General features: G+C 44.6%; 1 protein-coding gene across 1 annotated transcript in view; it reads right to left on the reverse strand.

Moving 5' to 3' along the window:
• Window positions 1-21046: 21046 nt before the first annotated feature.
• Window positions 21047-27599, reverse strand: part of LOC147724917 (pentraxin fusion protein-like) — a 70489-nt gene continuing 63936 nt past the window's right edge. Inside the window, exon 4 of the mRNA XM_086918131.1 lies at window positions 21047-21194. Coding sequence (XP_086774257.1) covers window positions 21047-21194 — 148 coding nt within the window. The remainder of the gene's footprint in view (window positions 21195-27599) is intronic.

Consider the following 27599-nt stretch of genomic DNA (forward strand, 5'->3'; position numbering starts at 1 on the left):
AGGCATAAGGCACGTTGGCTCCAACCCCTCAAGAGTTCGGTGTCAACCGGAGTGCCATTAATAGAGGATTCCTAGGCAAGGTCTAGGATTCTCGCCAGAGGGCCTAAGGTGTCTAGCAATTTATCCTGACACTGTTTAAGACAACGTTCGACACCCTTACGAGGGTACTGCAAAATAGCAAAAAGGCGATCCCATGACACTAGATCGAAGGCTTTCTCCGCGTCTAAAAGCCAGATTTGAGCCTTCACTTTATTAATCTTAAAATAATCTAGTGCCTCCAATAAAAATGTTGTATTTTGAATGAAGGTGCCTACCAGCAACAAAACCGCACTGATCATGGGCACCTAGAGACCCCACTATTTTATTTAATTGGTTTGCTAAAAGTTTTGTAAAAATGTTATAGTCTGTATTTAAAAGACTTATGGGTCTTTCCAAAGAGACTCGGGGAGATTGTAAATTGTGCCTTCCTGATGTACAACCAAGGGGGAACTCCGGCCATAAAATAGATCTTGAAGGATATTTTTGGGCAGAAATCGAATTTATGAGTAGAATGATTAATGGTAAAGTGTACGTGATGTCTAAAGGTGTATCAATTCTAGGTTGGCCACACCAAAAAGAATTGGGGATAAAACTTGACCCAAATGCTTCTACTCCTGTCAGTGTAAGCCCTAATTGCAGTTCATCTAGAAATGTTGTGGATATAAGCACTGTTTGTTCCCAAAGCAATCAGAATATTAACAAGAATTGTTTATCTCAAACATTAAAAGTAAATTTCCCAGGGTGTTTGAGGATACTTTAGGGAAATATGTTGGTTTTCAGCATAAAATTATTCTAAATGATGGTGCCATTCCAGTCAGACACAAAGACAGAAATGTCCCGTTGACATATAGGTCTAAGCTAAAAAAAATGCTAAGTCATTTAGTTTCTAAACAAATTATTGAACCAATTGAATCTTCTCCTTGGGTTTCTCCCATTGTTTTATCGCTCAAAAGCACTGGAAAGCTCCGCTTATGTGTGGATCTCCGCAGTTTGAATACTGAAATTTGGGTAGATAAACACCCTCTTCCAAATATCCATGAGGTATTTCCACCTTGGCCAATGCTACTGTTTTCTCCAAAGTTGATTTAGCAAATACTTATCATCAAGTAGAATTGCATGAGGAGTCTAAAATACTCACTGCCTTTGTTACTCCTGAAGGTATGTTTCAGTTTTCACGGATGCCATTTGGATTAGCAAGCGCAGCCTCAGTGTTTCAACGTCTTATGAAAGAGTTGTTAGAATATTGCAAAGGAGCGATCGCCTTTCAAGACAACATCCTAATATGTGGTAGTGACTGTGTGGAACATGATGAAAATTCAGATGAAAGGTTTAACTTTGAAATTTGACAAATGTAAGTTTAGACAAAATGAGGTAGAATACTTAGGCCATGAAATTTCCTCGGAGGGAATTAAACCGAAGGTTAATCACTTAAAAATCATTACTATGGCACCTATTCCTACTTAGGTTTAACTAAGTATGGGTGGAAAATTCGTTCCGCTCGCGGAATTTGCGGATTTTCCGCGATTTCGCGAATCATGCAAAATCGCGCAAAATCCGCGAATTCCCGAGCGGGACGAATTTTGGTCAGGAAGCACTTACAGGGTTACAGCAGGTGCCCAAGTTGAAGCTAATTTCTTTGTAACAAGAAATTAACTTCAACTTGGGCATCTGCTGTAACCCTGTAAGTGCTTCCTGAGCGGCGCCTCGTTGCCTACTTGCAACTATTCTCTGACCCTGCTCTGACCCTCGAAGCAGGGTTAGAGAATAGTTACAAGTAGACAACAAGGCTCCGTGAACAGGAAGCACTTACAGATATAGATCTTCAGGCATTTATCTGCTTCCTAGTTCTGATCCAAGTCATCCTTTAATTTGTTGTTTGTGCCTCCTGATCCTTATACTGGCCCCAGTCTAGATTTCCTGAATCGGGGGGTCCTGTTTGTAGTCCTTCCTCACCCTGGTCTTCCTGGGACTTCATCTGTCTCATCCTTGTATTAGCCCTTCCTGGGCTTCCTGACCCTTATACTACTGAGCCTCATCCTGCAGATCTGCTAGGTCCTTATTCACATAGCATTGTTGTCCTGCTTATTCTAGGGATAGTACCCCTAATCCTCCTGGTTTTGGTCACCCTGATTCTCCTTGCCCAGGTCCTTTATTTGTGGTCCACTGGGTACTGCCACCACTGGTCCTGGACCTCCTCACTAGGTCCTCTTGTCCTGGGACTACTCATTTTTTGTCCTGGGCTTATCCCATTGGTCCACATGGGTCTGGATGTCCTGGTTACATTAATCATTGCCAGTCTGGCGTTAATTCCCAGGTCCCAAGTGAACCTTCTCCACTTGGAACTTCAGGTCCTGGTCCCTTGGTTCTTACCTTTCTAGACCTCCCATACTCTGTAAATGGACTTGCTCATTCAGAACCTTCTAGTCCATTTATTATTACCCATATGTCCCTTTGTCTTAATGGTCCTTGTCTTCATACTCCTGACCTGACTAGTTTTCCATTTCCACCTTCAACATGCTATGACACCCTTGCCCCTGATCCACTATCATGTTGTCATCTTGGACTTATTTTGATCCCTCAGTTCAGAGCATCATTTTCTTAGCCACCCAGTTTGGTTATCGTGGCTCTTGTCATCCATGCCTTCTTAATCCTTGTCCTTCTTTTACTCCTCATCCAGGTCCTGCTTGTCCTGGTAAGACAGTTCCTGGTACTCCTGGGCCTCTGTGATTGTAACTTCCTTTGTGCCTTGATTGTAAACCCACTGGTCCTCACTGCCCTGGTCCTATTTGCCCTCGTCCAGTACTCCAGTTACCTAGCCATCTCCACTTTCTTCTTCAGCTCCTGTTCCCCTAGCCTTTCTCACTGTCAATCTGGTTCATCTAACAATGGTATTCCAATTCCTAGTCCCCACAGTCTGTGTATTCTTCCTTGTTTTGTACCCACTAGACTTGATCCTTTTGTTCCTGCTCCTCCTTGTTTGTGTCTTCATACACCTAATCCTCGTGGCTGTTTCCCTTCTGGCCATCATGGTTCTTTCAGACTTCCTTCTCCTATCCCATTCTTTTCTTTCCAATACTCTTGACCCCATCCATTTAACCCCGATCCTTCCTACCCTGCTCATCTGATCCCAGTATATAAATGACTGGCTCTGCTGGTACTCTTGGTCTACATGCCCGATTGCATCCTGGCCCTCTTAGGCCTTTTCATCTTAGCTCTTGCCTCCCAACTTTGGCTCATCCTTGTCCTTCTGTCCCTGTGCCTTGTTGTCATGGCCCTTCTGGCATTGCACTAAATGGTCGAGGACCTATTGGTCCTCGATCTCTTTGTTTGGGCCCTACTGATCCTTGTTGTTTTCAACCTTGTCCTTTGGGACATCAAGGTCTACTTCACCTGATCTTCCTGGCTCTAGCTGTTCTTGCCCTCCTGATCTTCCTCACTCTGGTCCTGCAGCTCCAGGTCCTGATATTTCTGCTCCACAGGATACTCTGGGCCCTGGTCCTATGGTCATGGTCCCTCTGGCACTATTAAGCCTGTTACTGGTCGTGTTGATGCTGATCCCTCAAATCCTCCTTGACTCTGTTCCTCCTCGATCTTGTCCTCCTGATATTCTTTGTACTGACCCCCTTGTCTTCCTTGTTTATTCTGGCCCCTTGTCCTATTGGCCTGGAACTTGTTTTGATGGATCTGGTACTGATTGTCTTGACCATGGTCTTCCTGCTGCTTGTCCTCATGCTACTACATAACCTCTTCATGGTCTTCCTTCAACTGGTCCTCCTGGGCCTGGCCATCCTTCTGCTCATCTTCGTGGCCACCCTGTCTTAGCCTTGTGGCCTTAAAATCCAGGATGTGATCACCCTTATCCTGATTTTCCCGGTCCTAATAGTCCTTCTCATCCCTACTCGGGTCTCCTAGTCCTAGTTCTCAAAGTCCTGATCCTCTTTGCCCTAATTGTCCTGATCCAGATTGTCCTTTGATTTTTGTCTCTCTTATAACTTTTCCTTATGACACCCAGCTGGCTGTGTCCCTGCTGGCACTCATGGCCATGATCATGCTATTCTTGTTTTATGTAGTCCTTCTTGGGATGTCTTGCCTAATATCCTCGATTCTTTTAACCATGTTCCATTTAGTTTGGGTTCCTCTGGACCCTGTTCTCCTTGACCTAACACACTTGCTATTGTAGTCTTGGTCTCCTTTGTCCAAGTCACCTTGGTCTATGTTGTCCTATTGTTCTTGTTATCATAAACTTCGCCTTTTGGTCATCATGGCCTTGTCTGGTTTCTCCAGATGTGGACCATTGGGCCCTGTTCCTCTGTGGTCCTCCTGGTCATAATTTCCTTTTCCTGGTTCTCCTCACTGTCAATCTGCTAGCCCTGGCCCTTGTGGCCCATCTTTCTTCTCATGTCCTGGAACTCTAAATATTTGTATTTCTGATTTGGTTTGTCCTTCTTGTCCTGGTTCTGCACATTGTCCATTTAGCCCTACTGATTTGCAGCAATTGATCCAGGTGGTCTTGATCCAGGTTCACCCTGTTTGGGTATTCCTGAGTCTGGTCATTTTGGTCCTGTTCCTCCTGCCAGTTTAGTCTATTCCACTTGGTCTTCTAGATACTGGTTGAATTTCTTACCTAAACACCCTGGTCCTGCTAGTTGTAACAATTGTTCTTTCCCACTTGGTAATTCGATCCATGGTCCCTTAGGTCCTAATCTTAATCACCCTCTTAGCCCTGCGTATAGTCCTCTTGGTCATGATCATTTTTGTTGGTCTAGTCCTCTTGCTCTGGTCTACTGGGTACCTTTGGTACTACCCTCCTTAGACTTGCTAAAACCTTTTCTGCTTATTCCAATATCCTGGATGTATTGGCCATTGCACTACGAGGCCTGATCTTCGAAGTCCTTTCCAATTTAGTCAAGATCTTCCTAGCCCTCAGTCTCCTGCTCCTTGCCTCCATGGCTCTGCAATAACTTGTACTGCCACAGACCATTCTAGCCTTTACTAGTTCTGATGTTTCATGATCTCCAGTTCATGCTAGGCTAAGAAGTTCTTGGCCCTGTACTTTCTGGTGCTGTTTGAACTGGTCATCATTCCCTGGTACTCTTGCCCATAGTAATTTGGATCACCAGTCTCATCTTCCAGAGGCTTTTGATTGAGGACCTTTTCATTCTTGTGATCCTGCTCCCCTGGTTTATAAAGTCCCCTTGTTTGCCTGTTCCTAATACTTCTGATCCAGGTCACGTTGGTCCATGTTCTGCTGATAGTTCTAGTGGCCTTGGTATCTCTAGCCATTATAGTCCCCTGTCCTCCTGCCCCATCCTACTACTTCTCCGGCTCTCTAGGATTGCCAATTCTGCCTTCTTCTTGTCCATCTGACCATGGGTCCCTCGATCATGCTTCTCATAGTAATGGTCCTATTGGGTCTCTTCTTCCTCAATCCTCTGGCACTGGACCACCTAGTTCCTAATTTGCCGTTCACCCAGGTTCATGTACTTCTTGTGAATCTGGTTTTGGGTCCTTCTGAGTGGGATACTCCTGAATCTTCTAATCCTGGTATCACTGGACCTGGACTTTGTTGTCCTTTATAACCCCTCTGGTCACTCTAATGTAGGGGCTCTTGTTCCTGCTAGTCCTGGTGCTTTCTCCTTGTGGTCCTGCTATTTTTGCTTGTTGATCCATGGTCTCCCTTGATCTCTTCTCTGTTATCTTGCTTCCCTGTCTCCTGTCCTTGTTTTCATTGATCTCATGGTATTGTTCCTCTGTGATCTGGCTGCTTGAGTCTGCTACTCCTGCCTAGTTGTTGTGCATAGGCTCTCATAGCCCTCCTTCTTGTTTTCGTCCAGAGTCTTTTCTTTCTAATTCTGGTCCTTCTGTTCTTTCTGTCTCTTGTACACCAGGACCATATCTTCCTGGTTCACACCCTCCTGAGTCTCCTGAGTCTTCTCACACTGGTCCCTGTACCTCTAGTGCTGTTTTTCATTTCCCTGTTCCTCATAGTCTATTTGTTCCTGGCATTGTAACCCTAGACATCATAGATGAAGAGTCCCTGGGTCTTGTTCTTCTCGACCTGGACCTAGTGTCTCTGGTTTTACTAGCCCTCCTAGTGCTCTCGCACCATTCATCCTCCTCTTCAATCAATCAATCAATCAAGGCATTTATATAGCGCACTACTCACCCAGAGGGTCTCAAGGCGCTAGGGGAGGGGGGGTCCGCTACTTCTCGAACAGCCAGGTCTTGAGTTGTTTCCTGAAGGCGAGGTGGTCCTGGGTCAGGCGGAGGTGGGTCGGGAGGGAGTTCCATGTCTTGGCGGCGAGGTAGGAGAAGGACCGTCCCCCTGTGGTGGCTCTTCGGATGCGGGGGACGGCGGCGAGGGCATGGCCGGTCGATCGAAGATGGCCTTTGGGAGCGTAGAAGTTGAGGCGGCTGTTGAGGTATCCTTGTCCTTGGTTGTGCAGAGCTTTGTGTGCGTGGGTGAGGAGACGGAAGGTGATTCTCTTGTTGACCGGGAGCCAGTGCAGGTCTCTCAGGTGTACGGAGATGTGGCTGCGACGGGGGATGTCCAGGATGAGTCGTGCTGAGGCGTTTTGGATCCGCTGGAGTCTCTTCTGGAGTTTGGTGTTGGTTCCGGCGTAGAGGGAGTTGCCGTAGTCCAGACGGCTGGTGACGAGGGCCTGGGTGACCGTCTTCCTGGTCTCGGTGGGGATCCACCGGAAGATCTTACGTAGCATGCGCAGGATGTTGAAGCACGACGAGGAGACGGCGTTGACTTGTCTGGTCATGGAGAGGGAGGAGTCCAGGATGAAGCCCAGGTTGCGTGCGTGGTCTGTTGGTGTGGGTGCGCTGCCTAGGGCAGGGGGCCACCAGGAGTCATCCCAGGCGGAGGGTGAGGATCCCAGGATGAGGACTTCCGTCTTGTCCGAGTTCAGTTTCAGGCGACTGTTCTTCATCCATTCGGCTACCTCTTTCATCCCTTCGTGAAGGTTGGCTCTGGCGGTGACGGGGTCGTTGGGGTCGTCTTCTTCTTTCACCAGCCCGCCTTCACAAATACTTTAGTTAGATACATCCTGCAAGCCTGTCACAGTTTTATTTTGTCTTCCGGATTTCTTTTGCTGAGACAGCACTGTCAAGTACAGAAATGAGGTCCAAGTATAGACAGGACTTTGCCCACTTAAAATATTACTGAACATGTTAAACATCAAAACTACAATGCCCAGGATGCATTGTGTAGGTGACTAAAATGTTAGTGTTGCTGAAGGGGGCCACTTATTACATGGGACCTAAAAGCAATGCAATCAACCTACTATGCTGGGTGAAATGCATGAACATGTATGTGTATTTAAGGCAGCAGGGTGGACTCATCCTGCAAATTATTCAGATGCATTACTTGCCTGTCTCCTCCTTTCACTTCCCCTTTCAAGGATGCACTATTACAATGTCTTGCGCAATTTACCTCCTGCAAGTGCCCCATTGTACTGTGTCCCCAATCACCAATTACCTACTGTATGTGTCCCTCCTTATGGGGCCCTGATACCACTTCTCTGTCTGGATTCACTGTTTTTCTGCCTCTTGTTGATTACTGATGTGTTGCCAGATTTGCAAATGCTAAGCAAGAAAAATCGACCTTTAATAGAACCCATATGCTTGTACAAGGCCTTTCATAAGAAGCACAAAAATAACTCAGCCCTCAAAAACATCAAATGGAGTATCATGAACATTATACATGCAATGTATTCTTGTGAATGTTTACACAATTCATGAAACATGCTTTAAAACCATACTCAGTAAACTGTGTAGACAGATAAATACTCCCTGACTGAAGCACAAAATATGTGTGTGCCACATCCTCCAAAAGCTTCTGTTTGATTTCTACATGTCTTATTTGAATATTAAATAACATAAATGTTGTTATACAAAATTGATTTTACATTTTGTTCACCTGTAAACACTATAGCCTAAGTGATGCACTTACCTTTTTATAACTATTGTAGTTTTGTATATGTGATGGCCCCTGTGCTACCTTCATCTGGAGTCCCTTTTTTCTTTGTGGCCGGATACATACAGACCTCCTTCACCCTATATACAGCACTGGCACAGGTGAGGATGAAGGGGAGAGGCACATTGCCAACCCCAATTGTGTCTGATATAAGTGAAAATTATATTCACAACAGAAGTAAAGATGTAATGCACTACTTAGTTGGTAAATATCCACATGTGCATAGAAAAAAATGCTACAATAACTGTGAAGAGAGCCAGTAACTGAAGTGGGCTGTGCCATTGCATATGCTGAGGTCTGTAGTGGGTGGAACTACATTGTGAATGGCACTACAACGGATCAATGGGTGAAGAAGGTTGATGAAAGCCCATACATATGGGAACCTGCATTTACAACGCGTTTTCCTCAACTCAGTGCTATTACAAAGCAGTTGTCACAATGACTACGTTGTTAGTACGCAACACCTTTACATGGCAGGTCATTACAATGACTTGCTGTAGGGGATGCAAAGGTATTGCAAATCTTATCCCCGGTTCGGGGGAAGATGACAGCTATTGAATGTTAATAGTGAAGTGCGGGAGGTGCTGGGTCGGACTCACCAACGGCCATCTAGGGCTGCTTCGCATAAACGCATAGACTCAATTCCGGCTTCCGAATCCTGGTGTAGGAAGTGCTGGGAAGCCAGGACCCCCGAGTGTGAGGAATAAACAGTCAAGAGCGGGAGGTGCTGGGAAGCCGTAAGTACTGAGTGCGAGGAAAACAAACCGCTGACTACGGAGACCGCGGAAGACCTGTAGGGCGGGGCGTGGTGGTTGCCGAACACCGGACGCCGGTCGGATTCACCAACGGCCATCTAGGGCTGCCTCGCATAAACGCATAGAATCAATTCCGGCTTCCGAATCCTGGTGTAGGAAGTGCTGGGAACCAAGGAGCCCCGAGTGCGAGGAAATAAACTGTGACGCCCGAGTGCGAGGAAAATAAACTACGGAGATCGTGGAAGACTTATCTGGCATGGCGTGGTGGTTTTCGAACCCAGTTATCTTGAGCTGCCCGGAGTGGATGCCTGGCGTGGATCCCCGGAGTAAGTATGGGCGGAAAATCCGTTCCGCTCGCGGATTTTGCGGATTTTTGGTAAATTCGCAATCCGCGAGATTCGCGAATTTCCCGCAAAATCCGCAAATCCGCGAGCAGCAGATTTTATGGCTTGCTCGCACTGTTCGCGTGAGTTTGCGGCTTCCCAGTTCAACTTCGCGCCCCGCGAATAAGCGCTAAATTGCAGAAATACGATCTTAGCAAAACTGAAACTACTTACAAGGTTCAAAAGTTCAAGCTCATCATTAGTAGCCATTTCCTGTAGTGCTTCCTGAGGGGCCCCTCCAGAGTTCAGTTGCCTACTTGCAACTATTATGTGACCCTGCTCTGACCCTCAGAATAGTTACACATATGCCACAAAGGTCCTGAATTACAGCTAAGGGAGACAAGCAGGAGCCAGGCTGGAAGTTCAAATCCAGTGACACATTAATCAGCCCCTAATTCATTATTGTCAGTTGGGGCAGGGCAGGTGTTGTAACTAATTTTGCAACAATGAAAGCACTTAGCAAGTGCAAAAGATCACTAATCAGGAAGCACTAAGGAAGCAGGTGCCAGCTAAAAAAATATTCTGTGACACATTAATCAGCCCCAAATTAATTCAGGTCACTTGAGGCAGGGAAGGTGTGCTTTGCTTTGCCACAATAATGTACACTGGACAACCAGAGGGTGCTGTGATGAAACAGAGGGTGGCATGGGTGGGCCAGAGGGTGGCATGAGTAGTCAGAGAGTGGCAGTGGTGACAGAGAGTGGCAGTGATGAAGAAGAGTGTCCCAAACAGGCTGGACACGTAGAAACAACAAGTTCGCAAAACTTGCGACCCGACAGGTAAGTTCGCGTTTGCGAAATTGTACAAAACCCTCGCGAACTGGCAGAAACCCGCGCGAACACAAAAAAAAAAATCCGCAAATTCGCGAGAATTCGCGGATTTTGCGGATTGCGAGTTCGCAAATCCGCAAAATTCGCGAACGCGAGATTCGCAAAATTCGCCCATGTTTACTCCGGAGGAGTGTATCACCAGTATACAGTAAGGTCTGGGGAAAGCGCGCATTGTTAGAAACATCAAGTAATCTCCAATGCTTTGAAAATCTTGGATCTGGATTTGGAGTTGAACTGCTCGGCAAAAACTGCTGTTAGATATTCTTTTTTTTTTTTTTGAAAACCTTTATTGGACAGTATAAGCAAACAAATACGGGCCTACAACCCACCGGCCGGCCTCGACATCATGTAAAGCACAATAGCAAGCAGTTGGGCGAACCAGCAGCATATCAAAGCAAGCACGATCAATCCGAGTTACACTGTAAGGAGTTGCGCTGCCGAGAGGTAGGAGAAGTGAAGGTTTAATTTTAAAGTTTTTAAAGTATGTCCAAAGTAGTAGGAGCGGGCAACAGTCTTCAGAAAAATCAGCGAACATTATCTATTAAGCAAATGGCTGGAAGCGAGTAGCACAGGAGAGATGACGAGCAAACAGTGTAGTACACCCCAGCCACTACCCACATCGCACCAATCCATCCCATGACCCAACAAAATAGGAGAAGAAAAGGGTAGAAGAAGAAGAAGAAAAAATAAGGCCCATAGGAACTGAAACGAACAAAGAAAACCCCCCCTGCGCACCCCCCACCCTACACGCATGCAGAGGCTACGGCATACCCCCCGCCCCCCTAGCAGTGTGTCTGTCGCCCCAAAAGAGTACCCGAAATTCAGAAACAAGAGAAAGAAGGAAAAAGAAAATCACATAAGACCGGAGAGGGCCAGAGAAATGACCAAAACAATCAGCACGTTTACCCCCGGCCACCCATCCCCGGCCCCCGACCCAGTACCTGACCAACGTTTACCTCCCATAATTGTCCATTACAGTCCCAGCAATGCACACAACCGGACGCAGCAAAAAGGGAGAAACATCCTCAGCCTTGTCCCCTTCGATCCAGCATGTCGACGGAGTCCAGTTCTAAAGCAGCCATCTTGGACGGAGAAAGCACATGTAAGGTCCACTGCAGAGCACGACGCCGTCCACCAAAGTCCGTCCACCTCAGAGCCAAAAGGTATACTTCCAACCAAGAAGGGGCAATGGACGACAGCAATGCTTGAAGGGCAGCCGGCCAAAACAGCAGTTGCAACTCCAGGATGGGGCAGAGAGACCCGACATGAAGCCCCGAAGCAGTCGTGAGGCGAGGCGTCCGGACACAAACCTCCAGCCTTTGCCAAGGGCCAAGATCCCCACACGTCCCTTCATTAGTAATGGGTAGCGCGGCAGCAACCACATCTCTCTTCTCCAGCACCTTCAAGGACATCTGGGCAGGCCGGTAGTTGCAGACAAACACAGGGTATGGCGAAGTGCACAGCACGTGAGGCTCAGAATGGCCATCCGAGATATCCAGTCGGCATTTCAGGTCCAGGGCCATGGCACGCACAGCTACATGGAGATCACGCAGGACATACATAATATCAGCAACCCTGAGGGACGCCGCAGGATAAGAGGGCGCCGCCGTCTCGCGCACCCTGGGCGCGTGGTCACACCATAGCCCTCGAGACTGTTGCCGACGGCCATCGTCTCAGCAGCCCACCAGTAGTCGGTCCACGAATCACTACCACTCCAGGGGGTACAGTAGCGGGACAGTCCCCTTCGCCTGCCACCCGGCTACAATGTAGCGCAAACCGCTGTAGATATCCCAAATGTTCTCCGGGGGTAGAGAGTCCCAGATGCCGAGCGCCCAGTTCAAAATGGCACCCGTCTCAGCGCTGGAGAACAAGAAGAAGCTCCGAGCCGTCCACAAGCCGGAAAGAGGGTACAATGTAGCATCGGCGGCGGTGATACAATGCGAGCATGAAAGCGTGCAGGACAGGGCGGCTCGCTGTAGCAGGGAAGGCAATGCAGTAATCGCTATCCGTCAGCCTACCCCGTCCTGCTACAATGTCCGCCGTTGTTGCAACTCGGGACGGCTGCCTCCGGAGAACAAAGACCCGGCCCCAGCAATGCAACACTGAGACAAAGACCGGGATACCTCGCCGCCTCTGCCGCCGGGATCGCGCCGGGGAGCACACCATCGGACTCAGGAGCGCCTCACGGTTCCAGGACGCCGACAAGCTGACAGGATAGATTGCAGGATCAGCGGCGTTTCGGGAGAAGAACGAGAGGGTCGGCGGAGCCGAGGGATCAGGCGGCCATCATGGTCGCAGGCTAGGCTCCTCCTCCTGCTGTTAGATATTCTTGTATACGAATTGTATTACTCTGGCTTAAAGAAGCGCTCTCCCCCTTTCTTTTTTGTTTTTTCATTTGAACTGCAGTGGAGTGAAGGACTATCGTCATTATTTCTCATTGGATTTTCCTTGCAAAATCTGGCGCCATTTGTTTGTGGGCGACTAAGTTACATAGTCCATACTAATATAATAGAGAGAGATCCCAAACCTTTGAGGAAGCTAATCTCAGGAACCACAGCACCAATCACAACACCCAATACAGCGTTGGAAAGGGCAGTTGCGGCAGAAGGACATAGGCTATGCAGACTCCCACCATATACATTTAAAACGTAAAAGAACCGTGCCAGTAAAGTAGTCCCTTGTGGGCGTGTCTGTGTTGTGCTGTGGACGTGTGCTGGGGGCCTGTGGTACGTTCTGCCCTTCATGCCATGTCTCATATTGTGTGCTAATCCCACCCTACTCCCTTTAAATACCCCTGCACCCCATATTCATAACCCACCCTTACACCTTAAAATACCCCAACACCATTAAACACTAACCATCTTAACCCTATATATATACCCTGTACCCCAAAACCCAAACCTATCCCTAAACCCTAAAAATACCCCTGTACCCTGAAACCCAAACCTAGCCCTGAACCTTATAAATACCCCTGTACCTCAAAACCCAAACCTACCCGTGAACCCTAAAAATACCCCTGGACCCCAAAATCCAACCTAGCACTGAACCCTAAAAATAACACTGTACCCCAAAACCCAAACCTACCCCTGAACCCTAAAATAACCCTCATTCATACCAATTTATTCACCACTTTGGCTGGCTACTTTTATTTCGTAGCTAATAAGAGACCACGTCCAAAATACCAGGCCCATTGGTTTAATAAACCCTGTAGGATGGCTAAATCCGCCCTCGTTAAGGAGGTCAAGTCTGGCTCTGTGCAGAGTGGCTAGAGTCGCAGAGTCCAAGTCCGATTGGGAGGCTTCAAGATGGCCAAGCATAAAAGTAGCCCTGGACGGTCATGATTACAGGGCGTTTTGGAACTTAGTTAGATCAGACTCATTTGAGGGGACCTCAGCTGTAATTCCTAACTTGAGCGAGGAGCTCTGGATAGCCCACTTTAAGCCCTTGTTTTCACACACCGTTATTTCACCACCGCCAGATTTAGTCCTACCCATGAATAGTCTTCCAGCTCTAACTTTTTCGGATACAAAGGGCCCTGATGACCACTCCTTTACAATGCTGGAAATCCAGGTGGCCCTCAGAACCTTGTCTCCCGGGAAGGCTCCGGGATTGGATAAAATCCCAGGAGATTTATTCCTGAGCGAGCAGAAAATATGGGCTCCCTACATTTGGTTATATTTTAACGCCATTCTTCATGGCATGGAAATCCCCCAAACTTGGCTGTGGGCAGAGATCACCCCCATCCATAAAAAGGCCTCCCCACTTGGCCCAACTAACTATCGTCCCATCAGCCTCATAGACGTCTTGCAGAAGTTGTTTGCCCGCCTTTTACTAACAAGGTTGCAGTGTTGGATGGATGATCACCACATCCTGACCTCCCTTCAAGCGGGCTTTCGGGCCAAGGTCTCTAACACCGACCAACTCTTTAGACTGCAATTGGTCTACTGGAAGACGGTGATTATGGGGGCTGGCAGTCTTTACCTGATCTTTGTAGATCTTCGATCTGCATTTGATCTGGTTCAAAGGAATAAGCTCTGGGCCATATTGTTAGAAATGGGCACCCCAGTATACCTGTGCCAACTGTTTAAACGTTTACATCAAGGCACATATGCGAGGGTGAGGTATGGGCGGAATGGGGAGCTTTCCGCCCCCTTCCCGGTGGAAAAGGGTGTGAGACAGGGGTGCGTACTGGCCCCTACGCTTTTCTCTCTGTTTCTTAATGGATTGATTGACTACCTATTGGGTGCGAGGGATTTAGATTCACCTAGTTCAGCAGCCCGCAAGATACCAGCCCTGATGTTCGCTGATGACACCCTATTGTTATCAAAATCTTCTATGGGTATTCAGCGAACATTGGAGGCGTTCTGCTCTTTCTGTAGTACTAGGAATCTGGAGATTAATCTCTCTCAAACCAAATATATGTAATGCTAAAGCACCCAACTGCCCCCACCCCCACCTGGACGGTTTGCGGTTGGTAAAAGTCTCCACTTTTGAATATCTAGGGGTAACACTCAACGACAAGATAGAATGGGGGTCCCACACAGCCAAGGCAAATATGAAGCTGGCGCAAGCCACTGGTGGTATTTTAAAGGTCTTTAATGAGTGATCTTATAAAACCTTGGGTCCACCAGTGGAAATTTATAGAGCTCAGGCGTGCGGTGGGGCGCTTTATGGTGTAGAGCTATGAAGCCACACCAACACCACCTCTCTGTCTCTTACTGAGAACAGCTTCATTAGGCCCCTATTGAGACTCCCCCAGAGTACACCCCTGACCCTGTTATGGCTAGATTTGGGTCTGCCCCCTATACCGGAGGTAATTTCAAACTGACCCCTGTTGTACTGTAGGAGACTCTGGTTTACTCCAGAGCTGCTAAGCTATAGAGAGGACTTACAGGACCTATTGTCCATAAGGGGTGTGGGGAAAGTCCCCTGGCTAAAACATGTCAAGCAGCTTTGCTACACATTAGGTAGGGGTGATATGTGGTTATTTCCAGAGCAAATTTGTGCCCTGACTCCTAGGTGGCTGTTGGCCAATGTACTCAAGCGTTACCGAATGGATCGGACACTAGCAAGCTCATCTTTGGGTGGGTTGACCAATAGATTTCTGGTGGTCAAGGACAATTACCTATCTGAGAAATTCTTGGACGACATACAGCCCCCACTGGCAAAGAAATTATATATCCAATTTATATATGGAACACTTCCAGTGAGGGCTGTGACAAACAAGTGGTCAACTGCACCCCTAAATCCTAGCTCTTGCCCAGGGTGTGAAAGTAGCAAAGAGACAGATCTGCACGTTCTGCTCTTCTGCCCTTTCTACTCTAAGGCTAGAGCAAAACGGATTATTTTATTAAGTAAGTCCATGGGTCTTAGAGATTACAGGGAAGTTTTTAGAATGTTGAAATATGACACTTCACCTCTGATTGTGTTTGCGACTTCTAGATATCTTTTGTCGATGTGGTGTACGAGAAGCGCTAAAATTAAAACCAATAAATGTCAAACTGTTATAAGGGCGCTACCGTAACCACTCCAATCTATAAGGAATCCTTATTGTGATTACTCTTTGGATTGTTTCCCTTTCTTTTATGTCTAGTTTTTATTTGGAAAGAACTTGTTCAAGTTTAAATGTTCTATATAAACTATTTTTAATAGCCTGTTTTTATGAGTCTAGAGCACATTGTATCATGCTAATTGGACAGAGCATAGACAGCCTGCGCTTATGCTAGTAACTTTGGGTGATAGTCTGATCCCTTTTTAAAAAATCTGTGTTTTGTATTTCATTTTATTTAATTTAGTTTTCCCTGTTTTTAAAATAGTTATCCTCATGCTTGCACTATAATAGTTCGCTCACCTCTTTTGGCGGGCCCTTTCCCTGTGTCTTCGATACCTGCGGCCATCTGGGGGGTAACACGGGACACTCGGCGGCGCCATTTTTGTTAGCGGGCTAGTGCTCCCGGGACTCACTGATCATCTATTTAAGCTGGCCACTCATACGCGCAGCACAGGACGGGCTCATGGACGGGATTCAAGGTGAGGTACTAGGGTGTGATAAGTCCGCTTTGTCGACTTATAAATACTCACTCCAGGAATTATTTGCTTATAAACCCTTACGGTTAATGTGCCATTATTCTTGTTCGCCGGAGACTCTACGATATTCTCCATGCTGCGGCTGCTTTGCCACTCAGTGCATGCTGCCGGTAGGTGATATCCCTATGCCTCCCGTTTCGATATCCTTGCCCCGCACTTCTAGTCTCACAAGTGAGAGTGGCTTTCTCATTAACGCGAGATCCTTGGTGAGAAATAGTATCGCCTTCAGTGATTTTGTGTTGGCAAGAAGGCCCACTTGGGTGTTCATCACAAAAACCTGGGCATCTGACTCATCCGGTCCTGATTTGGTGGCCGCGATTCCGAAAGGTTATGGGCTTGCCAGACTGGAAAGAGTTGAGCGCAGAGGAGGGGGTTTGGGGATTCTTTATAATACCTCCCTCTCCTGTCGTACCTTTGAACTGTCTGGCCCCTCAGACCCCTTTCAAGCATTGCATTTTCTAATTAATGCCCCCTGTGCTGCCCCGTTTACAGGCATATTGATCTACAGACCTCCCGGTCCTAGATCTGATTTTAGTCAGTCTCTGCTTAACATTCTGGAACCCAATTTTGGCTGCGTACACTTGGCGATTCTGGGTGATCTAAACTTCCATCTAGACAATTCTACTTCCAGAGACTCTCTTACTCTTTTGGACTCTCTGTCCTCCTACGGCCTTCAGCAGTAGGTTAAATCCTTTACCCATCAGGCAGATCACATCCTGGATGGGGTGTTTACAAATGACCTGCAGTTAAAAACGGACCTACCTATTCCTTTGAGCTGGTCCGATCATTTGGCAGTTCCAATGGAGCTTAAGACTCTTACTATGAATCCTAAGTTGACCGGTCCTAGTAAAATGGAACCTAGAAGAAATTTTAAGAAGATTACCAATTCTGCCCTTGCCCCGCTAATTCGAAAATCTGGTATTGATTCAGCTAAGGATGTCAATATAGCTGTTACAGAGCTCATGAATGCTATTTCAACAGCAGTAAATGTGCTGGTGCTGGTGACCCTGTGCTATTCTGCCCGAAAAAGACCTTCGTTCCCTGAGCCACTCAGAGTCCTAAGGCCGGGCTGTAGGAGGCAGGAAAGGCTATGGCAGGCTAGTTGGAACCTTTCTGAGAGGGAGAAGCATAAATCTCTCCTTAAAGAGCAGAAGTTTGACGTTATTAAGGCGAAACAGGAATACTTTGCCCATTTAACGACCACCCTTACCTCCCCGAGAGAGCTTTTTAGGATAGTGGACTCTCTCTGTACTTTACAGACGCCTGACCCCATAGTGTGTTCACAAGCTCTCTGTGACAAAATTGCAGGATACTTTCACACAAAAATAGTGGACATATATTCGGCCCTTGATTTACAAAAGGCCTTAATGCCTCCCCCTTCTCCCAGCCCTGTCCCTCCTCCCTTGGAAGTTGATGCCCCGACCACCACAATGAGCCTGTCCACTTTTCCACTGCTCTCACTGCAGGAAACCGATTTGCTTTTAAGCAAGTTGAGATCAGGATCTCCTTTAGATCCCTGTCCCCTCAAAGTTATTAAGGACTGCAGAGAGACCCTGTTGCCGCCACTTTTGGACATTATGAACAGAGCAATGCAGGATGGCATCTTCCCTTCTCAATGGAAGAGTGCTGCAGTTAAGCCCCTCTTGAAGAAGGCCACACTAGACCCCAGATACTTAAAAACTTCTGCCCTATTTCCTTGCTCCCGGCACCTGCAAAGATGCTGGAGACTCATCTTAACCAGCATTTGATGGCTTTTCTGGACTCCTCGGGTCTCCAGGATCAGTCACAACATGGTTTCAGGAGAGGACATAGCAGGGAGTCGGCCCTCACGATAGTGCTTAAAAACATCCGCACTAAGGTCGATCTGGGTCATACCTCCCTGCTAATCCTTTTAGATCTGACAGCTGCCTTCGATATCCTGTCTCCCTCGGTTCTTTCATCTCGGCTGAGGGAGATAGGGGTAGAGGGTGCAGCCCTGAGCTTATTGGCATCCTTCCTGGTTCAGAGGGAGCAGAGGGTTAAGCTGCGTGATTTTCTATCTCCTCCCACTCCTGTGCAATGTGGGGTTCCACAAGGGTCGGCATTAAGCCCGACCCTGTTTAACATCTATGTGGCCCCACTTGCCAGGCTGGTAAGATCGTTTGGGATGGAGGTAGTTTCCTATGCCGATGACACCCAGATTTTGGTGTCCCTCTCCCGTTCGGTTAATAATCCCATTCAGAATTTTAGAAACTGTATGGATGCGGTGTCAAAGTGGATGATCTACAATTCACTTAAACTGAATGGGGAGAAGACCGAGGTTCTGGTCTTCGGCGGAAACGTTAACATCTGGACGGCAGAATGGTGGCCCCCCTCGTTGGGAACGTGCCCCACACCCACTGACTCTGCAAGAAATCTGGGAGTGATGATAGATCCGGCCCTCTCCACGGTACAGCAGGTAAACAGAACAATTGCTACCTGCTGGGGCATCAAGAAAATTCTGAGGAAAATCAAGTATTTTTTGTCCCCTCAGGCTCGTAAGCAGGTCGTTGTCACACTTGTTGCTTCCCGACTTGATTACTGTAACGCCTTATATGCCAGTGCTAACAAAGGTCTGGTACAGCGTCTCCAGTCTGATCAGAATGCAGCGGCCAAATTTGTACTGGATGCCCCCAGACTCTCCTCCGCTACGGCCGCCAGGAAAAGCCTCCATTGGCTTCCCATTGAGTCGAGGATTGTTTTTAAGACTCTCTCTCTGGCCTATGGTGCGCTTACTGGCAAAGGGGCTGACGGTGTGAGGAAATTGCTACGCCCCTTCGTCCCGGATAGAGCCCTTCGCTCTTCCACAAAAAACTTGTTGGTGGTGCCCCGGGTCCGAAGAAGTATATGGGGCGGGAGGGCTTTTTCAACAGTAGCCCCCAAGCAGTGGAATAGCCTCCCTATAGAAATTAAATCTCAATCGTCGGTCCTTAATTTCCGGAAAGCCTTGAAAACATGGCTATTGTCAATGGCATATCCTTAGGGCTGGTTATATGGTTATTTTGATTTCTTTTTGTTAGGCGCCTTGATGCCCTCGGGCTAAGTAGCGCATTATAAGACTCATTCCATTTCCATTCCATTTCCATTCCATTTATTCAAATGTTTGTAAATCTGTGCTTTTTTGGTTTTTAGCCAAAATTAAAGCCTTTTGACTGACTGACTGACTGGATATAAAATCCAACACCTTCCGTTCTGTTGCGCAAACTGTAGTAGGAATAGTAAAAAATACTATTCCTAAGTCCAGCTCGCCTCCTACAGCAAGTCGTTGTAATGACTTCCGATGTAAAGGTATTGCGTACTAACAACGCAGTCGTCGTAACGACCACGTTCTAATAGCATGCAATGTATTTACATGCATTGTAATATGCTACATTTATGCATATACATGCATTTGTAAAAAAACATATTTTTGAAAACAAGAAAGGTCTTTGCTAATGCCATAACTTAAAAATATAATGCCACCATACAAACGACACTCACTGAACCCGAGTTTCATCTCCACTACACCCAAGCCTGACTTTGTGGCAAAAAAGTGGAACTTGGTGACCAAAAATATAAATTATGGGATGGCTTCTGAACACTTGGCAGATTTTTCATTCTTGGTCAGGCAGCTCAGTAAGTGATTGCACCTTTTTGATTCCACCCATTTAAGGCATCCTGAATGCTATAAGGTCTACATATTATGCATATGGCACTTTTACGTCCCTTCTCGAATTTATCACTTAATAATACCAGCATGCTCTATACATTTTACATCACTCCTTTGTTTGTCTACATGTGTTTTGGTGAGGCATCAGCCCGTAACCCTTCGATGTGTGTCTTTTTTTGCAGTGTGCTATATATGGCATTGAGCTATGTTTGAGAAGATCATAATAACATGAAATGGGAGTTAATGTGAACCATTGCAGAACATACTTCTTGATGGGGTGTGGCCTAGCGGCTAGAGCTGCTGACTTCAGAACTGAGGAACTAGTTTCAAATTGCAACCTCTGCCTAACATCCTGTGATTCTGGGCAAATCAATTATTTTTTTGCGTCTAAAAAGGAAATGTGTCACATAGTCTGGTTCAGCTGTAAGGTGCTCAAATGTTTAGGACCATGTTTATGCTGTGTATAACTGCTAAAAACTGTTACAATTGAAATGTTTACCCCCTTCTTATTTTTATGCTTCACTATGTTTTTGGTCTGTTTTGACATCACAACTTTCTATGAATTATTGCTATCAATTATTTTAAGTATACGTGCATTGGGCATATGCTCCACTGACTGGAGCAGTATAAATTCTATTGGATGTTTGGTTGCCATTTCACTCTATAGGAAGTTCTTTCTGCAACTGTAGATTCTGAGGCACTATTTTACAGCTGAAATTATACTCCGTTATCACACTGTTTGTCATATTCAGTTCTCCGTCTGCTGAATGCATAATATACAGAAATAAATCATATTTTCCTACTTATTTACCAGTCACTGGCATTACCAATAGGGAAGGCTTTAATGTGATAAAAAATATTTGCGCATGCATCATATGCAAACAGCAAATATGCTTCTCAGTATTAATTTACATAGTAACACTAGAACAAAGAATTCATCTTTGCCAATGCTTTTTCTTTTACTCTTAGCCCCAGTGCAATACCCTCCAAAATGTTATGCTTTTAAATGAAAAAGTTAGTTTTACCAATGACTGTATTCATATTGCATAATATATTACTGGCATTTTATTAGAATACAGATAAATACATGGAAACCTGTAAAGACATTAGAATGGCTGCTGAAAAGGAGTGACCAAACACCAGTTTTTTTCTCAAATGGACCAACTGTTACAGAAAATATGCAATAAATAAGATAAAACAGAGTGAGAAGATATTTTTCAAGACCATGGCTCAACCAGGCACATCACATCTTGGAGTATCTTGGCTCATTATACAATCTGTCCGATGTGTTCGCTTTACTTCTATGCCTTCACCGCATAAACCTCTACTTCACACAGTGTAAGGTACTCAACAAAGTACGGAATAAGGATATGGACGTATCTGCCAGCGATCCCATTGCAGCACAGTACAGCAGGTTTGCGAATGTTTTCTTCATTGATTATACCACAGCTGTGACAAAAGAGATACAAGAAACAAGTTTAAGTAAGAATAAATCACTAGAAGTAATATCTTGCCACAGTTGTAATGACACTCATAATTTCCTGCCACTTTAACACAATCAATTTGGCTTCATTTATTTGAAACCTCTCCAATCTTAGCTATCTGATGGATTACTGCCAACCATGTCATTACGTATACTTTACCCATACTTCCCTTGTCTTGGTGGGCCAACTTTATTGGTACCTTACTGAGGTCTCATCAATATGTTACTAACCTTTGTGGATGTCTGCAAACCTTGACTTCCTTATGAACACCTACCATACTTATTCTATGTATACCAACATCTTATGAGCTCATCAGTTGGCCCCACATCTATCTTCACATTGTCTAAAATTGAGAATAGCACAAATTGGTACACTCCGCTTTGATCAGTAAACAGTTGTCTAGAATCATCATTATCTGATATATAAGTAAAGATGATTACCTCATACTTCATATGAATAGTTAAATTCCTAGCCCAGGTGGGCAGTGACAACATTAGCAGTGAGGAACAACATTAAAATGCAAGCACAGCAATAAGAGTGTAGAAGCACATTAACTTGATTAGCTCTTCAAATTCCAGCCAACGTGATGAATATGCTATAAGGTGCACCCCCAAGAGATCACAGTATTTCAAATTCCCATTCGGTATCATGCGTGAAGGAGCCTATTTCCGAAGTACACCTAGACAACACATTACCAATAAGATGGAAAGTACATTTTTTCTAAATTAGGTATGTTCTCCTCACATCAAGATGCCACGAGTGATTTTTCTTAAGTTTTGCCTGGGCTCTCTGTATGGAGATTTAATACATTGGGATGTTTACCTATGGGTGAGTATACCCTTTTCAATCAACAGCCACAAAAGTCACTAAATTAACCCTCTGATAGGTTGGTACAAAAAAAAACAGGCTTAACATAGAGGCAATTTGAAATATCCAAAACCAATTAAGAAATAAAAATAAAATTAGGCTACAATTACAAAAATCCAAACAGTGGAATCAGAGATATGCAATGGTAAAGTTTTACAAGGATTCAGTGGCAAGTAGTACAACTCGTGTACCAGGAAAATGTCACATGTTCAAGTTGACTACATCGAACCATGGGCCGGATACATAGGACCAGGATAGTCTGTTGCAAAGAGTCAAGAACTTCAGGAGTTCCCCTTTTCTTGTAGAGGAGTGCATAATGATGCCATCCAAGGCTCCTGGGAAGGCACTTGGGATCAGAGATTCTAGTGGAGGCCAGCAAGTCTAAGGCAGGTCCAGCTGCATAAGGTTTGCTGGGCAGTTGCAGAGAGGCCTCTGTAGCTTTTTGTGTCACTGTAGCTCAGAACAAGTTGTCTCTTTAGAGTCACTCAAGTAGCTTGGGATAAAGAGAGCAGGTCCATTGTTTTTTTCACAGAAAGCTGGTTAGCCCCCAAGCAGCAGGGCAGTCCTCTGGAGAGAAGGCAGTCTTCAACCATCAGGGCAGTCCTCTGGAGAGCACAGCAAGCCTCAAACAGGAAAGAAATTCTCCTGTAGCATTGGGGCAGGCTCTCAAAGGAAAAATACAGACATCAAGCAGTATGTTAGTCTTCTGGGGAACAAGCCAAGTCTCAAGCAGCAGAGCAGTTTTGTAAAAAATAAAGCAACCGGGGAGACTTTGATGAACAAGGTAGGTCTTCTTGTTGTCAGCTATATGAATGTATTGAAGAGTTGTTCAGGAGGTACCATATTTTTAACTAGTGTCATCTGCTCAAGTGGGGGAATTTTCTAGTCTATCACGACATCTGCTTCTGGAAAGTTCTTCCTATCCCCTGCCAAGGCTCAAATAGGTCTAGGGTCACAAAGACAGGTGTTAAGTTTGGTGTATGCTGGAGCTAAGATCTTTGCAATGTAAATGGGGCAGGGAATAGCTCCACCCCAACCCTATGAGCAGGATGTTTCATCCTGCCCATCTCTAGTCCCTATTATTTACTCATTAGGTCCAATGTGCATTCTTAATGGGGAAGCATTAACATTCCTGGATAGCTGGAAATTCATAGAAGGCCTAAGAAAGTTATTGGCAAGAAATGGCCAACTTTCTAAAAGTGGCATTTAGATAATTGTGATCTATAATCTCACTTTACTGTTAAAGAGGATTTTAAATTACAAACTTCACATTGTATTACTAATCAGAGAAGAAGTACTCAAACTGACAGGTGAGCAGGTGGAATCTCCTTCCAGAAATACTTGGATTCACTCTTTCAGGAAATTTCAACAGCAATCCTTCATAGGAGACTTTTGATGAAACCGATCAGAGATGCATGTAGAATGAATGAGGTCAAATATAGATTGAGAATTTCCACAGGTATCACTTTGGAGAAGGATGTTCAAACCAGGTTCTTCTTAGATCAAGTAGCTGTTGTGCATTTCCTGAATATCCTGAATACCCAACTGTTGTTCCTTGGTGAACTGAAGGAAAAGTACAAGATAGAAACATGTCTTATTGCATTCTGAAATGGACTTGAGCAAGCAGAGGGGAAACACCTGGACCACACAGGAGAAGGGAAGTGAGGAAGGGATAGGGAGACTGACACCCTCTCATTTAGTTTATCTTGTAGCTAATCAGGAGAGAACAAATAGTGACTCATGCGATGCATAAAGAAAGTAGTTGGCAATATGTGAGTTTTCTTTTTCTTTTTTTTTTTAAAACCGTTGTAGTACAGAGTTTTGATTAACTGGGAAACAGTGGTTTCAATGTGGATAATACCATGCAGGTAGGTTACAAAGCGGGTGTTACATCGTCCGCGTTGTTATTACGCATGTCATCATATCGCAAGTGGTTTCAACAACTTGCACTAGGTGGCGTGCAACACCAGGGAATGTGTTGGATTTTTAATCGAACACATTCCCTGCTGTTGCGCTACCTGGAGTAGGAATAGTAATTCATACTTTTCCTAAGTCCAGCGCGCCATCTATTACAAGTCGTAGAAGCGACTTGCGATGTAAAGCCATGCGTGGTAACAACGCGGACAAAGTAACGTCTATGTTTTAACCTACAGCCTGGTATTTGCTCCCGGTGTAAAGAGACATATTCTGATGAACTATGTGTGGCGGGTTCTGTGTCCCTTCTTTTTACATAGTTTTACTCAGTTTACTATGGGAGCATGTGGGTTGGGGGTTGCTGCTCCCCCTAATGAGGGCTCACAATAAAGGGGATCACCCAGTAAAGTTGAATGTGCTGTAGGAGAGACTCGTTTATCTTCATAGGGCAATTTTCAAAATGCTGCATTTGTTTTTCATTTTGCTCTTGGGACACACTTTTTTAAGGAGGCTCAGAGTCATTATAGAGGTGCTTTCAAAAGATGCTGGGGTTTTCTGTTTCACAGTGCGTATCACAGAATGTAAAAGTTCTTAAGTTTGCTGCAAAGTAGATATGGATATGTAAATATTTAAGATGGAACTGCCTCAAAGTGAAAAATATAATTGGATAGCTATTTTCTTGCATGTAATGTTAAACTGTCCGGTGCATGATTTAAAAATAGTTAAAGAAAAGATGAAACTCATAGTCTGAGGAATTCAAAGCCTTACGATTGGCCAAAAAATACTCCTGTAACTCACGGTAGACATCTTTGTCTGTTTGACTTTCTCTCGGACCTCTCTGATTTGAATGGATACACTTGTGTGTCGGGAATTTCATTCAGGTTAGTATGCAGCTACAGACAGATCAGGGTAATGCAGAAAGACGCCTAATGAATTTTCTAAGAAACAAGAAGTTACACTAAATAAATTGGGTTTAGGAGTCATTTGGAGAGACATAGCCTGGGTAAAAGGTAAATATCTACATCTGATACAAATAGAAATCATTGTCATGAAAATGCCATATCCTGTGTAGTAATAACTTGTGTCTTCCATCTCACACATCTGATAACATATATCATGTTCCGATCATTGCTCGATGTCTCTGGACTTTGATACACATCACACAATATGATCATGTGGAGCCTCCATCCACCACGGAGAATTGGAATATAAACCCACATTGATGACTAATTTGACCGCAACAAAAACAAAAGAGACCTCAATCCAGAAGATATTCGATGCCTTTAAGTGTGTTGTTAGGAGGAAAGCTGATTTACTCCATAGTGATATTACTTATACATAGAAGATGAGACATTTACAGATTTTAAAAGGAACTTAAAGTTATAGTGAGTTACTGCATTCATGTGACCAACACAAACAATAGGTCCTAGAGGCCAGATTAAAGCGATGTTTACAAATAGGGTGAAGATGACACTGATCAATTGTAAAAGATTTGTCTAGGAGCCTAACAATAAGCTGGGGATATGGTTACCAGCTATGCAACAAAGACAAACAACCAATACATTAATTAATTCCTATAAAATGGTTGTACCCTTATGCTAGTGGAAATAGAGAAGTTGGAGAAAGTAGACCATGTACACATGTATATCTGGAGGTGGTACAGATGAAATATAGTGCTTGGAATGGACTGAAAAGGATACCTAGGCACAAGCTGGAATATTTGAATAATAGACAGGGAGGTCAATTGATTAAGGCATCCAAGGTACTTCGTCCAAATAGGTACTTCGGTGGCTTTCATAATTGGTTTTGCTCCCAACCAGTCATCAAGTGGATTTTTAATTTTAAATATTACTCAGCACTGTCAGAATTGTCCATTTCAGTTATTCTCATATTGGGAAGAACCTAAAAATCTGCTACTAAAATAGGCTGCTAACAATGTTGAGGCGAAATTATATACTAAAGTTCTGTCTTCCAGAGCAGACCTGCGTTTGTCTATTTTAGTTCAACCACACCAATCTAAATTAATTCATGCAGGCAAGCACATGACAAGATATGGTTTGTGAGCCATCCAGTGAGAAAGATGTATAATACATCATATAAAAGGCCCTGCTGTGTTAGTCTCCTTGGGCATCAACAAAGTGTTTGTCTTGACTGCTTCTTATTTAGTTGGGATATGGGATGAATAGAGTTTGCCCAATAATATTTCAGGATGAATAAGCTTGAATAGGTGACTGAAGGGAGTGCATTGTCTATTCTGACTCCTATTTAGAACCTTCAGAGTCTAAACCTTATAGAGGGGAACCAGGACCACACCCTGTCTCCTCTATTGTTCGCCTCGGGATACTCTTGGTTCACATTTAAGACAATATGACGATAATAGATAATTTGGAGTAAAAAAACATAACTGTATGTCTTTGTCAATATAACATTTCTCATTTTATGCACCCAGACATCTTCTTTCCTGGCTCTGATACGTAAGAGTAGCATTTGTAAGAAACTAGAGGGTTATCAAATAAGTATGAGCTTGACCTTGAATCAAGTAGAGAAAATGCAATTGAGAACTCAGTTACAGTTTAGCTGGGCAGAGGCATATCTTAAATATTTGACAAATAAGAATATGCTGCAAGTGGATTTCTTTAAAGCCAATCCCCCTCCCTTATTTTCTGATAAGCTTAGTCATTTACTAGTTAAAAGTGATGTTACTCATAGTCTTGTACTTCTTTGAGGCCCTTCTGATTACTGTTGACACAGGCATTTTTACGTATCCAAAGCACTACATTTGCTCTGTGGTATACATAATCCCATATCCTAGTATTGTTTGATTGGTATGTGATGGAAAGTGACACATTTTGGGTCCACATGCATAGGCAGGTTTGCTTCTGATATAGCATGGCTTCCATGGCATGGGCAACTACTTAAACTGTATGTCTGTACCCTACTAGATACACATATACAATTGATGGATTCACAGGGAGATTAACCACCTATACATCTCTATAGATGCAATTTTAATCAAACTTAAAACTAGGAGGAAAGCTCGGCCCTTCTGAGAAATTACATATGGTGGTATATTAGACTAAAGTGGACATATTCCATGGGGAATCTCAGTAAATGGAAATTTAATTTGGAGGTGGAGGTGGAGGAAAGACGTGTTTCTACTTCAGGGACACTTCTTTTGAGCTTGAATCAAGAATAGGAAATTCAATTCAATTCAATTCAATAATAACTTTATTCGGTAGTTTTAAGAAAAACACCATAAAAGTTCACAATGAGCAAAATACAAGAATTACAAAATATAAAATCATTAAAAAATGCGTTTGTTAAAAAGTAATTAAAACGAGCAGCAACATCTCAATTTATGTGAGTTTTTCAACTATAAATTGACCTACAGTTTTCCTGTTAGCTAGCTTTCTTTCGGTTATGCAAAGCAGCGGTATAGTTTATACTCAGAGGTTTGTACGATGACGTATACAAAATTTGAGAAAAAGTGCAATCGCTTTGGCATAGTTTTCGTTTTCAAGGTATTGAAGTGCCAGGTATGCAGGACGGCACTGTCGTAGGCCCCAGAGTTTCAAGATGGGCAATATCC

The sequence above is a fragment of the Lissotriton vulgaris genome, chromosome 4_1 (genome assembly GCF_964263255.1).
Source record: "Lissotriton vulgaris chromosome 4_1, aLisVul1.2, whole genome shotgun sequence".
Lineage (NCBI taxonomy): Eukaryota > Metazoa > Chordata > Amphibia > Caudata > Salamandridae > Lissotriton > Lissotriton vulgaris.